The sequence below is a fragment of the Pholis gunnellus genome (assembly GCF_910591455.1).
Source record: "Pholis gunnellus genome assembly, chromosome: 19".
Taxonomy (NCBI): Eukaryota; Metazoa; Chordata; class Actinopteri; order Perciformes; family Pholidae; genus Pholis; species Pholis gunnellus.
The window spans coordinates 12489106-12502510 of NC_136546.1; the positions used below are offsets into that span (position 1 = coordinate 12489106).

Here is a 13405-nt window from a genome sequence, read left to right on the forward strand (position 1 = left end):
GAATGCAGGGATTGAGTTGAGCAAATCATCTGGTGATAATAAAGTGTTCTGTTGAGCCAGACCACAGCTATTCACAGCCATTCAAGTCAATAAATCGAGCAAGGCTGCAGTTTTTTCTCTCCCTCTCTCTCTCCCTCTCTCTCCCTCTCCCTCTCTCCCTCCTTGTCTTTCAGTCTAACGTTGTTACTGATGTCTCCGCCAGCCTCCACCGGTCTAACATAAGGACTTACAGTATTTTTGTGACTTACACCAAAATATCTGAAAGGTCATCAAATATTTTTAGCAGGTGACCTTTTTCTGAGTTCGCTGCACAGACATTACTTTTGTGTAATTTCCGCCTGGATAACAAAGGTCCATTTGACTTGTTGCTGTACCAGTCTCTCCACAGCCATTAGCATTTCTGTCATCTTTGACTTGGCACGGCTCCGACTGCAAAGATGTTATCTCCTGTTTATTTGAGCTCCAGACCGATTTGTTGAGCTCTGTCGAACTCTTTTTTTCCCAACTTTTCTTCAGAAAATGGAATCCTGGAATAGTTTGCTAATTTAGTGAGATCGTGTTGAAGGAGTTAATGAACTGCCTCTTTTTTTATGGTGTTCGATTTAGAAATGTATTCAGGGAAGTTGTTATTGAAGGACACTGCACTGACAAGACAACTGTCATTACACAACAAAGCTTCTTTCCGCTTACATCTAAGCTTTGTTTCATTTCAAACATGCTTTCCCTCTTGTTCTTAAAGCCATTTCTCATATCTGACTGTACACTCAACTTTACCCGGGACAAACTTGCTGCTATTCCTAGAATGAGCATTGCCCTGCCCTGTGTTGAAAGGGCTCCCCTAAGCATCCTATAATAGGCCTGCAGTTGTTTTTTTCTTAACTTAGAAGGGCAGGTTGCTCTGCATGCTCCAGAGCAACACTGGCCCCTCCTAGATGTCTGGCTCTATTTAAAAACGTACCAACTAATGTGCTCAGATGAAAAGACAAATGGAGGTTTTGACCTAGTAAAGTAATTACTTTTCCTATTATACCTTTCCTATTATCGCAGTAATGATAACCCCAGATGTCTAAAATATGGTCGACCAATGCCCTCATCCCCGCCTCATGTCTTACAGAATGTGCAGATGGAGGAAGCGGGCAGCAGCCCCCGGCCCGAGACTCCCAGCACCCTGACGGAGACAGAGGGGGAGATGGAGGGCAGCCTGCTGGAAGTGGACCTGGACAGCTACCAGACCACACTGGAGGAGGTACTGACCTGGCTGCTGTTGGCCGAGGATGCCCTGCATACTCAGGAGGAGGTGTCGGATGATGTGGAAGACGTCAAGGAGCAGTTTCACACGCACGAGGTAGGAGGAGACCCGCAGGCTGGCTGGCCGGCTTAGGCACTTGCAGAGATGTAAACATGCTTGCACATGTAGACAGGACTCGAATACATTGACACAACAAAATAAATACATAAATAACACTGTTGTTTGCACCTCTACTACTGTCAAAAAGTGACAAAGTGATACATTATGTGGTGCTTCTCAAAGGTTAATATATGAAAAGTCCATAACTGTCTAAATGGACTTATATTTCAGTTTAGAATTAAACATTTTATTGTTTTTAAGACAAATGATGACACACTCAGGATATATGTCTTATCTTAACTTGCACACCAGTTGTTGTTTTTTTATCTTAAGAACTGTCATTCTCCATTGCTGAGCCTGAATATAGTGTCCCAGAGATAAAGCCCTCCCACCACCAGCAGTACATGCTCCGTACATGTTGGGAATGCCAGGAATTCTGCTGCGAACAGTGGCGCACAGCACCCCACGGTGCCCTGGCACAGACCTCACTTGCTTGCCTGAGAAGGCGTAGCTGCAGGGTTTGTGTCTGTGCATGTGTGTGTAAAAGGGCTTTGGCTGGATTCCCTTTGGCTGAAATGTGAATATTTGTGAAGTCTGATGTCTGGAATCCAGGTCAAAGCTGAAAGCCGGTAGTGAGACTGAGCAACAAGACCCAAAGCCTCTTTAACCGCCAGGCTTTTCAGGAGGCCTAAAACAAATCAATCCAGTTTGTTTCGGCCTTATTGTTCACATACGTACTCCCGACTTCTCCAGCAAAGCCTGATCCAAAAACAAGGCGCAGTCAAAAAGGCTTACTCATCCAGAGAGCTCACGGAAAAACCACAATAACTCAATTCATTGGGCTTCATATTGCTCACAACAGGGACCAGCAAAAAGCAGCTCCTCTAAGGAGCTGAGAAGCAAAGTTGCTCTTGTTTTCCTTCTTGAAGCATGTGTCCTCCCTCTTTTGTTTTGTAATTGGCCTCAGTTGGCTGCTTGACAGACTCTGCTCTTCAGTTTGTGCTCGCAGGCCTGTCTGACTGTTGCTACAGCAACACTCGTTAATGCAAGGGTGCAGAGGTGATACCCGGTGCTTCTGCGGGGCATTATTAAGTGTCCTACCTAGTGAAGCTCGAGGTAAGGGGTCGCCAGGGACACGCATCCAGGTTTTAGTATGTGGGTGCTAAGTGTCAGCAGGCTGCCTGAGATTATATAAGCATGGTTAGGTCTCCATGTTAGACTGAATCTGCATAATTCTAAGGGTATGAAGTAAAACATGATTTTACCATAACTCTTTACTCCTCCTCTCCTAAAAGGCCTTTATGATGGAGTTGACAGCGCACCAGAGCAGTGTGGGTAATGTGCTCCAAGCGGGTAACCAACTGATTGCCCAGGGCAATCTGACAGACGAGGAAGAGGAGGAAATCCGGGAGCAGATGTGCCTCCTCAACTCCCGCTGGGAGAGCCTCCGAGTGGCCAGCATGGACCGCCAGGCCAGGTTGATACACACACATGTACACACACTTTGGTCCTATAGAGGTATAGCAATACATTTTGAGGTTGTCGATTGCAAATATCACATGATGTTTTACTTTATTGTGTCGGAAACCAGCAAGGCTGAGCCGAATGCTTTTATGTTTGCATTATCCCAAAAATCTGAAATAGAGTTATTCTCAGACAAATAGTTTTGTTTGTTGTGTGTAGAGGTTTGTGTGTCGCTGCGGCAGGAAAATGGAAAATCCTTGAAGTCCAATTTTTGTGCTTATCTCTCATTAGACAATAATAGCAAAGTGAAGTACATGATAAGGTAAATAATGACTGCAGGTTTGAGGAAAGTATGACAGCCTGCGTTGTCGTCGTTGCGCCCCATATTTGTTGAATATTCTCAATTTATTTTTCACCCAAGCATTCAAAGCATTAACATGGTATCCAGACAGCCTTAGAAACTAGTTAGCTGATATTGTATTGTCATTAAAAAAAAAGAAGTTACAACTCAAAAATCTGGAAATGTGTGTGTCGTGTGCAGTCGTATCACATCGTGAGCCACACATTGCCCAGCAGAGGTCATTTTCCTCTCAGTGTTACTGTTGACCTCAGATGTTCAGAGTTTTTCTCGTGAAGAATGTACAAGGCTACAAACTGAGTGAAGGTGACAATTGATAAGCCTTGAGCTCTCCAAGGCCTAACAAGTCTAACGCTTGATGTCTGTTATCAAGGTTTATGACGCTGTAGACACACACACACACACACACACAAAACACATTTGTTGATAAATCGTATTCATGATGTCCACTTGAGCATTTGTTGACCCTGTTATAAAGTATATATGTGCTTTTGCACGCCTCATTGTCCGTGGAGTCTGTATACAGCGTTCTCTCTTATTGCAGGGTTTGTGAGGCAGTTAAATCGGTCAGTTTCACCTGAAAGATTATTAAACCGATATCTTTCATGTCTTCTTTTTTCCTCACTGTCTGCGCTGACTCTGTCCCTCCCCAGGCTCCACGAAGTCCTGATGGATCTTCAGCAGCAGCAGTTACAGCAGCTTTCTGATTGGCTGTCGCGAACAGAGGAGCGAATCAAAAAGATCGAGACAGAACCAGCAGCTAAAGACCTGGAGCTCTACAAAGAACAGATAGAACAGCACAAAGTAAATATTCCCATTCAAGTGTCTTCTGTCAAAGCCAAAATGTATTCAATGAAGAACGGGTAATTGATTTAACATGGACAAGTAGAACACAAATCCCGAACTTGCATGAGTCATTCACTGTGTGTCACTATGAAGCTCACTGGCTTCTCTGCCAGCTCTGTTAATGGGTAATATGCCACCGGGCTGAATTCCCTATTTGTGTTTCTGTTCAGGAGCTTCAGAACGACCTGGAGGCGGAGCAGGTGAAGGTCAACTCTCTAACGCACATGGTGGTGGTGGTAGATGAGAACAGTGGGGAGAGTGCCACCGCTGCCCTGGAGGAGCAACTACAAGTGAGTTATCAGACGTCTTTGTGAATTTGTCAGCTATATATATATATTTATTCCCTCCTTTTTGTTTTTAGAACTTCATCTACAAAAGCTGGCTGCGTGACCTCACATTTTCTATAGATTGTCGGGCTGTATTAAGTTTCTCTACCCATGACTGTTGACTTCTGTATATATGGAGAGCTTCAACAAGAAGTCGGCTCATACAAAATGATTGCCAACTATTTTGATAGTTGATTCATCTTTTAAGTCATTTTTCATAAAATAATGGCTCTTAAATATGGAGATTTCCTGCTTTTTCTGTTTTATAGCTTAATGAACTCAATGTCTTTGGGTTTGCTCTGACAAAGCAAGACATTTGAGGACATCACCTTAGACTATGAGAAACTGAAGGGACATTTTTCACTATTTTGTTGACCAAATATTTAATTGATTCATCTAGAAAAAATCAACAAATTAATCGATAATGAAAGTAAAAGTTAAATACAGCCCTAATTATATGTATTGAACTTTTTCCTCTCCTTTACATTGTGTTTCTAAGAACGTCCGTGTTCGTATTAATGTTGCTCTTTATCCTGCTTTCAAGTCTTTGGGTGAGCGCTGGGCGGCTGTGTGTCGCTGGACCGAGGAGAGGTGGCACAAGCTGCAGGAAGTCTTCATGGTGTGGCAGCAGCTTCTATCAGACCAGGTAGGACATGCAGCACGCTCTCCCTACTGCGTACACAAACAGGCACACTGTCTTCTTTTCCCTTTTTTCATTAAATAATCAAACATAATGGAGCACTTCAGCAGCAGACAATGCCACAGTGTAAATCTTCCAAACTGTCCTTCTTTGAAAGGTCGTGAAGGACGGTGCTTCACTTTATGAAGCCTCCTTAAGTGTTTCAGATCCACTATTTTTAGTGTAGAACTTCATGTTCTTCATCCTGCAATTCTGTTGTTTTGAGTTGGAACTGTTTCTGTTTTTGAATTTAGTTTTTTTCCCTAATCGCCGAATTCAGAACTCCAAATGTGTTACATGTTAACAAGGCTCCAGGACACCAATGCGCTCTTTTTTTTTTCAGTTAATACTATTTTCTCGCCTCCTCTGTAGAGTTTGTTTCTAGCGTGGTTGGCAGAAAAAGAGGAGGCCTTGAGTGAAGTACAGACCAGCAACTTTAAGGACCCGAGTGAAATGAATACCAATGTGCGCCGATTAGCAGTAAGTAGTCTGCCAAGTCTTTGTAGTTGCCATGCTGCTGCTGCAGATACTTTTAACAACTAACCACCTCTAGTTTGTGAACTTTAGTAGTAAGGTTTCTATGTTTAGCGTAGCCAATGATTTTGTTTGTGATTCAATTCTGTAGATTTTAAAGGAAGACATGGAAAATAAGAGGAGGACTCTTGACCAGCTCTCTGATGCAGGACAGGATGTGATATCGCTACTGCAGAGCTCTGAGGCGGGAGCCAAGATTGAGACAAACACAGAGGAGCTGGCACATAGATGGGACAACCTAGTGCAGAAGCTGGAGGACTGCTCCTTCCAGGTGTGTGTGTGTGTGTGTGTTTTCATCCTTTATTCGCAAGTAACTTTATTCAGAATGGCTTTTGTCTCCATGCTTACTGTACCTGAGCTAATAGAGGTACACGGATACTCAACAAATTCAATGCACAAAGCACACGGCTGCTTAGCTAGAAAAATCCAGCAGATGCTACAGTTTACATCAGAATATAGATTAATTCAAACATGTAGCGGCCAGTGTTGGGGAAGCTACAGTAGACCACCTTGGAAGAAGATGAAGTACAACAAAGCGCCCCTTGAACAAAAATGTATTTCTGTAACTGGAGCTACTTACTAAAGATAACTCGACCTACTTTGTAAAAAGAGACTTTTGCTCCGCCTGGACAGTGTGAACGTGTTGATTTGGCCTTTCCTGTGGCCTTGGGAAAACAAAAAGGGGAAGTAAGATGGGTGGAAGTTCATTGGATGTCCATTGAAGACAATGGAAAAAGATAACATTATAAATCTTACATTTTAAGTAAGTCAGTTTAAGTAAAGTAATGAATAATTAATGACCAAAACAACTGTTATCAGTGTAACATTTTAACTAAGTCGGAACAACATTCAAGAATGCAAAATGTTGTTTTTCCCCCGATAAAATCACTGCTGTACATTGTTATTGAGTGTATGGAGTAAGTTTAAAGTCGCAGCCTGTTTTGGTTCAGACTTGATGAGTGTGGTTGATTTCTGTCCCATTCTCACCGTTGCTCTACCTCCCTGCTAAGGTCATGGAAGCCGTGACGGATGCTGGGATGACTCAGGTGGAGGAGCAGGTCGTCGTGGATGCAGTTGCTATAGCTGCTGCTGCTTCGATCGCTGACCAGGAGTTGGGCCCGCCTGCTCCTCCGAAGAAACGACTGGTGGAGACCGATGCAGAAGTCAGACAATTGTAAGAACTGGGACAGTTCTGGGACGTCTACCGTACAAACTAGGCCTCCATTGTCAGAAAAGTGTAAGAATTAAAGACACATTGTGTTTTGGGTTCTGCAGGTTTGAAAATCAGCTTTCTGGCGTCCTGACCTGGATTAAAACATGGAAGACGTCCACTCAGGCACTGGCCTCCACGCACCCCGACACTACGCCTGACACACCGGACCCGCAGGAGACACTGAAGGTAAACCTGCAGTTCGTACGGCTTAAGAACACACAATTCCAACTTAAAGTCAGTGCACATGTTTTTAAAATCACACCGTGAATGTGTGTTGACCAATCGCTGCAGAGTTTAGAGTTGGACTGCAATGCAAAGGAAGCCACGGTCAGTCAAGTGATCCAGGAGGGACGGGTCTTGATGGACCAGCTGGAGAGAGGTATGATTCTTTGCTCACTGACCACACAAACCAATCCCACGTTTTCTCACGTTCCAAGACAGCTGCTCATATTTATTGTTGCTCAGAGGCTCACGACTAGTGGCTCGAACAGAAATCTCATAAGACTTAACCACTTTTCCACAGCTGGTTGGTATTTTTCTGGGTATTTACAAGCCTACGTTTTTTTTCCCCCCCCAATTGTGTTTGTTTGTGGACAGAGTAGTAAAATCTGTCAGCCTGGTGGGTTGCTGACTTCATATAACTGCTCAATGAAATGAAGAGGCACTCAGGTGTTTACACTGTTCTGGAGGCAGTGAGGGGTAGTGGAGTATGTTTGTTAAACACAAAACTTTCCACAAAACAGAACTTCTTTTCTGACCTCGTGTCTGCTTTTTACTCTTGCTAGGGTCTCTTACTCACACCAAAAACTCAGGCTGTGACAGACTAAATGATGTGAAAATTCACTTAAAGTCTACTTAATTAGTCGATCAGTACATTTGAAGTGAGCCTTTTTGTCTGTTGGCTTCTTTCTTTCTCTGCAGAGGGAGTGTGTGTGGACTCAGTGAGGGCGGACATAGACCTGACCCAAACTGAGTGGGATGTGTGTGCGAGGGAGCTGCAGGCAGCCCGCGAGCGAGTTCACGCTCAAAGCCGTGTCAGGGCGGTGTCCGCAGAGCTGGCAGACCTGGACCGAGCCCTCGAGGAACAGGACCGGTGGCTGGACTCAACTTCGGCTGTAGAAACGTGTGACGAGGCTGAGCTCAGAAGCCTGAGCGGAGGCTGTCAGGTAAGAGTCATTGTGTCCGTCCACATTCACCCTGATCTCTTCTGTGTGAGTTTCATCTTTAATTTCACCTCCAGCCTTTTCCTCAGTCCTCTTGCATTCAGCTCATGCTGGCGCTTCATAAACATTTCAGTTTTCACAGCAGAGATGAGACTCTTTAACAGTGCTTCAAGTGCTTGTAAAGACAGTAAAAGGTGTACAGATTCAGACAGATAAAACTCTTCCTGGTGTGTCCTGAAGTGTGGAGTTGAGATTCACTTTGAGCAGGGAGGGAAAACCTGTCAGTGTAAAGCACGACTTCATCCTGTAACTTGTGAGTTTATCTCCAGAATAACTTATTGTGTCTGTTGCAGGTTTTCCTCCTTTTTTAGACCGAGAAAAGATTATTTCTTTAAGATGACGCAGATTATTCTTAATGGCACTGAATAAATCAGATACAAGGACATGAATTGCTGAAACATAAATTTTCCATCTTCATTATTGAAGAAGAAGTCACGAGAATCTACTTATCTTGAGCCAAGTTTCTAACATTTCCCTTCTGAATTATCGTTGAACAATTCTCTTCTTACAAAAGAATGAACTTGGGTCTTCCTCTTGTGTTCTCCAGGCCCGACTTGTCCAGGTCACTGCCTCGAGTCCGCGACTGGAGCAGCTTTCTGCCGAGGCGGGGTCCCTAGGAGCCGTGCCCTCTCTGAAAGACAACATGGTGGTGGTATCGGCTCATCACGCCTCCACACTGCAGCGGCTACAGAGCAGAGAGCAAGAGGTCAACAAAGGTACTCCTTTGGCTAAACTGTATCAAAATTATCTCTTGAAATGGGTGCAGCGGAACCCTGTTCCAAAGCTCTGAGGAGGTTTATCGGTATTAACAGTATGTGCTTTTTTTCACGAGGTTTTGACAGCCTTGAGGCATCCTCCTATTTTCAGAGAGCTGCAGTACAGGAGATTTAAGCCTTCCTTAAAACAAAGACCCATTTCTCTTTCCTTGCTCTTGGCTCAAAGCTTTCAGGTTTATAGGGAGACGGAAAGAGTGATGGCTAAGATCAGCAGAGCTCAGTCCCACAGGGGTTGTGTAAATTTGACATCAGCTTTTATATGAATCTGTGGACAGCCACACGTAATGATGTCCTTATATGGCCTCCAAAAGCTCACAGAAGCGCGTGTGTGTGTATACGTGAGCGATCGAGTGTAAGATCATCCCTTCTGTGCCAGCTCCGTCTCTACCTGAGGACGTGACTTGGACCCGGAGCAGTCCTGAAAATCAGTCACTGTTTTAACCCTGGAATTTACATCCACTCCTATTGGCCAAAAAACGAGTCTGTAAATAGAGACTTGAATGATCCCCTCCACTCCAGACGACAGGTGTGTGTATGTGTGTGTGTGTGTGTCTGTGTGTGTGTGTCTGTGTGTCTATGTCTGTCTCACTCTGCCTTTTAGGCTTTTATGACTGTGAGGATTTGGATGAACGCCAAGGAAAACTATTTTGTCTCTGCTTAAGGGCCGTTTGCCTCCCACCAGTGCCTCTTTCTATTTCTCTCCCAGTTCCCATCTCTGCTCTTTGCGTATATAAACATAGCCATATTATGAAAGCATTAAATCACCTGGTAATTACGACGCTGACAGAGAAGGAGATGAGGAGAGAGACAGCAAGAAGAAGCAGGAAGCGAAAATAATACAACCATTCAATATGAACGAGGTAACGTTTGTGTATTTTTAAAATGCATCCGTCATAATTAGTTTATTTGTGAACTGTTATTATTATACATTAAAAGTGACATTTAATGTGTTACAGTTAATCTGGCCCGACTCTGTTAAAACTAGCAGGTTCCTGTACTGCAGCACATGAGACGGAATCACAGTTACATCACAAAATAAAGACAGAAACCAGACAACAACAAAACATGCAAGTCTGCACTGGCTTAAGTGCCGGCAAAATGTGATCTTGTGATGCGTTCCTGTCTTGTGTTGTTTCTTAGACGTAGAGCAGTAAGTGCAGCAAGTGAGCTATTGGTTTGGATCTGAAAGCAAATGTGAAAGTGCAGTGTGGAGTCCACAGGGGAAGGTTGCCAAAGATTGTATAAGCTCTATCGTATAGTCTTGCTGTTTGGTTCGACAGAAGGGTATTGTTGGCAGAATGATTGAATTTTCATGTGTCCGAGATAGTATGGATCAAATATTTAGTTCAATTCGATTTATTTCGGTCCGACATAGATAAAGATATCTTTGTGGGATGTAGATACATACATTCTGTCTCGTGGCATTGATAGTTGGATGATTAAACATATGCATGAGTTGGTTAGAAGAGCGCAGCAAAAACGTATTTTGAGACTGTCAAACATCTGGGATCCTCCTGTAAAAACACACACATGCACAGAAGGGGAAATCCCAAACCTGCTCACTGCCCCCTTGTGGTTTTATTCCTGATGCTTAAAGTCTGCTGCAAAGGTTCTGATACCATAACTTAATGTATAATTCCTCCTTGTTCCAGCTTTGACCAGTCTCGAGGCCAACCAGGTGTTATCGAGCCAGGTGGACGGGCTGAAGGCCAGGCTGGCCACCCTGAGAGAAGGAATAGTAGACATCCCGTCAGCTGAGGTAGCAGTGGAGAGTGCACAGGTGAGAAGCGCATGATCTTAATAAATAAAGTTGAAATCTGTAAAATAGAAATATTCTGATGACCAGGAACCCAAAACATGAACTCCTAGGTGGAGGTTACCATTACAAGTATGATCACAGAGTCTCATTATTATTGTTTGACAGTATTAGAATGATTATTTTTAATGTATTTTAAGGTTTGAGGTTGTCTTGAAGGTTTAACTTGGATTTCTCTACGATACAATATTTTCTAATATTCTTATTACTCAAATATTTGTATTCAATAGTCAGTCTATACATTTAAACCAATGCATTTCACAGTTCACTTCAGCTAATTTTATTGTTACCCATTATATTTATTATTTTATAATCCACGTTGCTGTTTCATGCTCATCTTGTAAGATATTTTGTGTTGGTCTGCATCTCATTGTTGCCCGTATTGGTTAAAGATTTTTTGATAATAAATCTAATAATATTTAAATCAATAACAACATTAAGTGAAAACTACCGACACAACTGCATACTCATGTGTTGGAATAAAAAAAAAAAGCACATTATTATTTTTGAACTATTGTCGTTGGACTGAAGCTGATATCACATGTGCCCTCTGACATCTAAACTAAAATGATTTCATTGTTGTGTCTGTCTGTGTGCCTCCACGTGAATCAGAGTGAGTGTTAGCCAATGTCAGTTCTTTTTTCAAGCACACAATAGGCCCCTTTATCAGCCAGTCACTTCCCTCTGCACTGTATCAAACCTCTGTGTAGGAGGAAAAGGGTGTGTGTGTGGGTGTGTGTTTTGGAATGCAGCTTTGTGATATGCGTTGTTGTGTTTCGCGTGTGTTTCGCTCCTCCTCCATCCTTTGGTGGAATGTGGCTCACTCCGAGCTCTTGTTATCGTGGCAGATAGGGCACGGTGCCGGGGAAAGGGGCGGGGATGTGGCACATTCTGGGCAGCGTGCCCATTCATGCTGCACGGAGATCCTAACCGCTCAGTGAGAGGCCGCTCAACCAGTCAGTCAGTCAGTCTGACAGGCGACACGCACAATCCAATGATAGCATCTCATCTCCCATTAGCAATTAGCCTAATGATAGAAGGTGATCGTCGTCTGATTGGCCCAGTGTTGTTCTGTCATGTTTAAATGGATTCATCTTTCACTCCACACACATTCAAATTTCTCATGAAACTGTCAATTAACTATAAAAGAATGTGTGAATTAACCTCTGTTCAAGGAAGTTATTGGGATTGCTAGGTTGTAACAAGCCGTTGTTGCTTCTGTGCAAACCCTTTTATTTTAATACTTTGTGCTGCATCATTGTCACATCTCTCCACATAGTTGACTGGATGTTTTTTAATACATTCTTAAAGGTATATTGTGGAGATTTTGACCAATGATTTTAGGAGTAGGTCCCAGTGCACACCAGTTATATTATGTCCATTTCAGTTTCACACTATTTTGACGTTTGACAGCTGCAAGACAAACAAGTTGTAATTCTGCATTCATGTCAAATTGAAATAAATGTAATTACCAGTTTCCAACTGAAGTAGCAGTGGGAAAGTCAATTGTTTTTGAAAGTTTGATTTGCAGCCTAATAACTCTGAAGTGTCTGAAAACCAAACAAACACGAATGCCTCATTTCTGCCAAAGTGGTTTAAGATAATGAATCCCAAATGTGGTGGTTATAGCGTTATATATTGTCAATGCTCAGTAGTTTTAACCCTCGCACCCCAACTGTCATGAGTCGTCCAGTGAATTATACACACATGAAGTCATAAACATGGGAATCTTTCTCATCTCAACCAATTCGTAGCACATGAAAGCTGCATACGGCCTCGAGACGTTGTGCTTCGGGAACTTTGTGGAGGATAATTGTGGTTGTACTATGTACTTCTGAGGGGGTTCTTAATATAACGTCACTGTGGGGCAAAATATCAAATGACCTGGAAAATCACAAGTTGACAAACGACATGACCGCCACAAATGTTTACATAATCGTGAGGCCTCAGCCAGTGAAAGAGATTAGGGACTTCTTATCTTCTTCTCACCAAGAGATGACACACAATGTTCGACATTGTTGTTTTCAATGTTGCTGCATAACAAATTGTTTCACGGACATAAAGAGTTTCCATTACACACAGCTTGGACGTGTCATTTTAAGCCTGATCTCTTGTTCCCCGCAGGGCCTGTGTCTGGAGATTGAGCAAACACAGCAAGCTTCTGATCCTACGGAACTACAAAGATGGAGTCAGCTCTCCTCCAGCGCCCGTGAGGAGCTGGGCACACTGCAGTGCATCCTGGGTAGCATGAAGGACAATCAGGTGAAGTAGCTGTGATTTGTGATACAGAAAGCCTTCGAGTGTTTTTGGTCTTTACTTTGATGTTTTCGATACGTTTTGTTTGATGCCGTTGTCAGGTGCGTTTGGTGGAAGTTGAACGTTGGTTGGATGCGGTTCAGGAACTGTTGTCTCGTGATTCTACGGGGTTGGGCGACAAAGAGAGTCTACAGGAAGAGCTTAACCAGTGCAAGGTTAGGGGACAATGCAGAATATGAAAACACTGATTATTTATATGCTTTTTGACATTCTAACGGTAAAGACATCATCACGTAACCACTTAAAAGTTACTTTTACAGATGTTTATGTGAAGACTGCAGTCAAAGTATTATTCTTTATTGTTCGTTCATCTCTTCTGCTAACAAGGAGTATGTGAATGAGATGGAGTCAGTGGAAGGTTCATTGAAGCAGATGGGAGAGAATGTGAGCGCGATACAGACCGTGGCAGTCCCAGGACTAGCCAAGTGGGGGCAGGATAAGTTGGACGAGTGCCAGAGCAAATGGGACACGCTCGGCAAACAGGTGAGGAATAACTTCTCTCTTGT

General features: G+C 43.2%; 1 protein-coding gene across 2 annotated transcripts in view; it reads left to right on the plus strand.

Annotated features, from left to right (window-relative positions):
* utrn (utrophin) overlaps window positions 1-13405 on the plus strand; it is a 162094-nt gene that overhangs the window by 25336 nt on the left and 123353 nt on the right. For both annotated transcript variants that reach the window (XM_079180292.1, XM_079180293.1), the window contains exons 10-25: window positions 1115-1345; window positions 2644-2825; window positions 3824-3974; window positions 4187-4306; window positions 4887-4988; window positions 5394-5501; window positions 5647-5826; window positions 6566-6729; window positions 6831-6954; window positions 7060-7147; window positions 7690-7934; window positions 8539-8707; window positions 10420-10547; window positions 12708-12845; window positions 12941-13054; window positions 13227-13382. In XM_079180292.1, coding sequence (XP_079036418.1) covers window positions 1115-1345; window positions 2644-2825; window positions 3824-3974; window positions 4187-4306; window positions 4887-4988; window positions 5394-5501; window positions 5647-5826; window positions 6566-6729; window positions 6831-6954; window positions 7060-7147; window positions 7690-7934; window positions 8539-8707; window positions 10420-10547; window positions 12708-12845; window positions 12941-13054; window positions 13227-13382 — 2400 coding nt within the window. The remainder of the gene's footprint in view (window positions 1-1114; window positions 1346-2643; window positions 2826-3823; window positions 3975-4186; window positions 4307-4886; window positions 4989-5393; window positions 5502-5646; window positions 5827-6565; window positions 6730-6830; window positions 6955-7059; window positions 7148-7689; window positions 7935-8538; window positions 8708-10419; window positions 10548-12707; window positions 12846-12940; window positions 13055-13226; window positions 13383-13405) is intronic.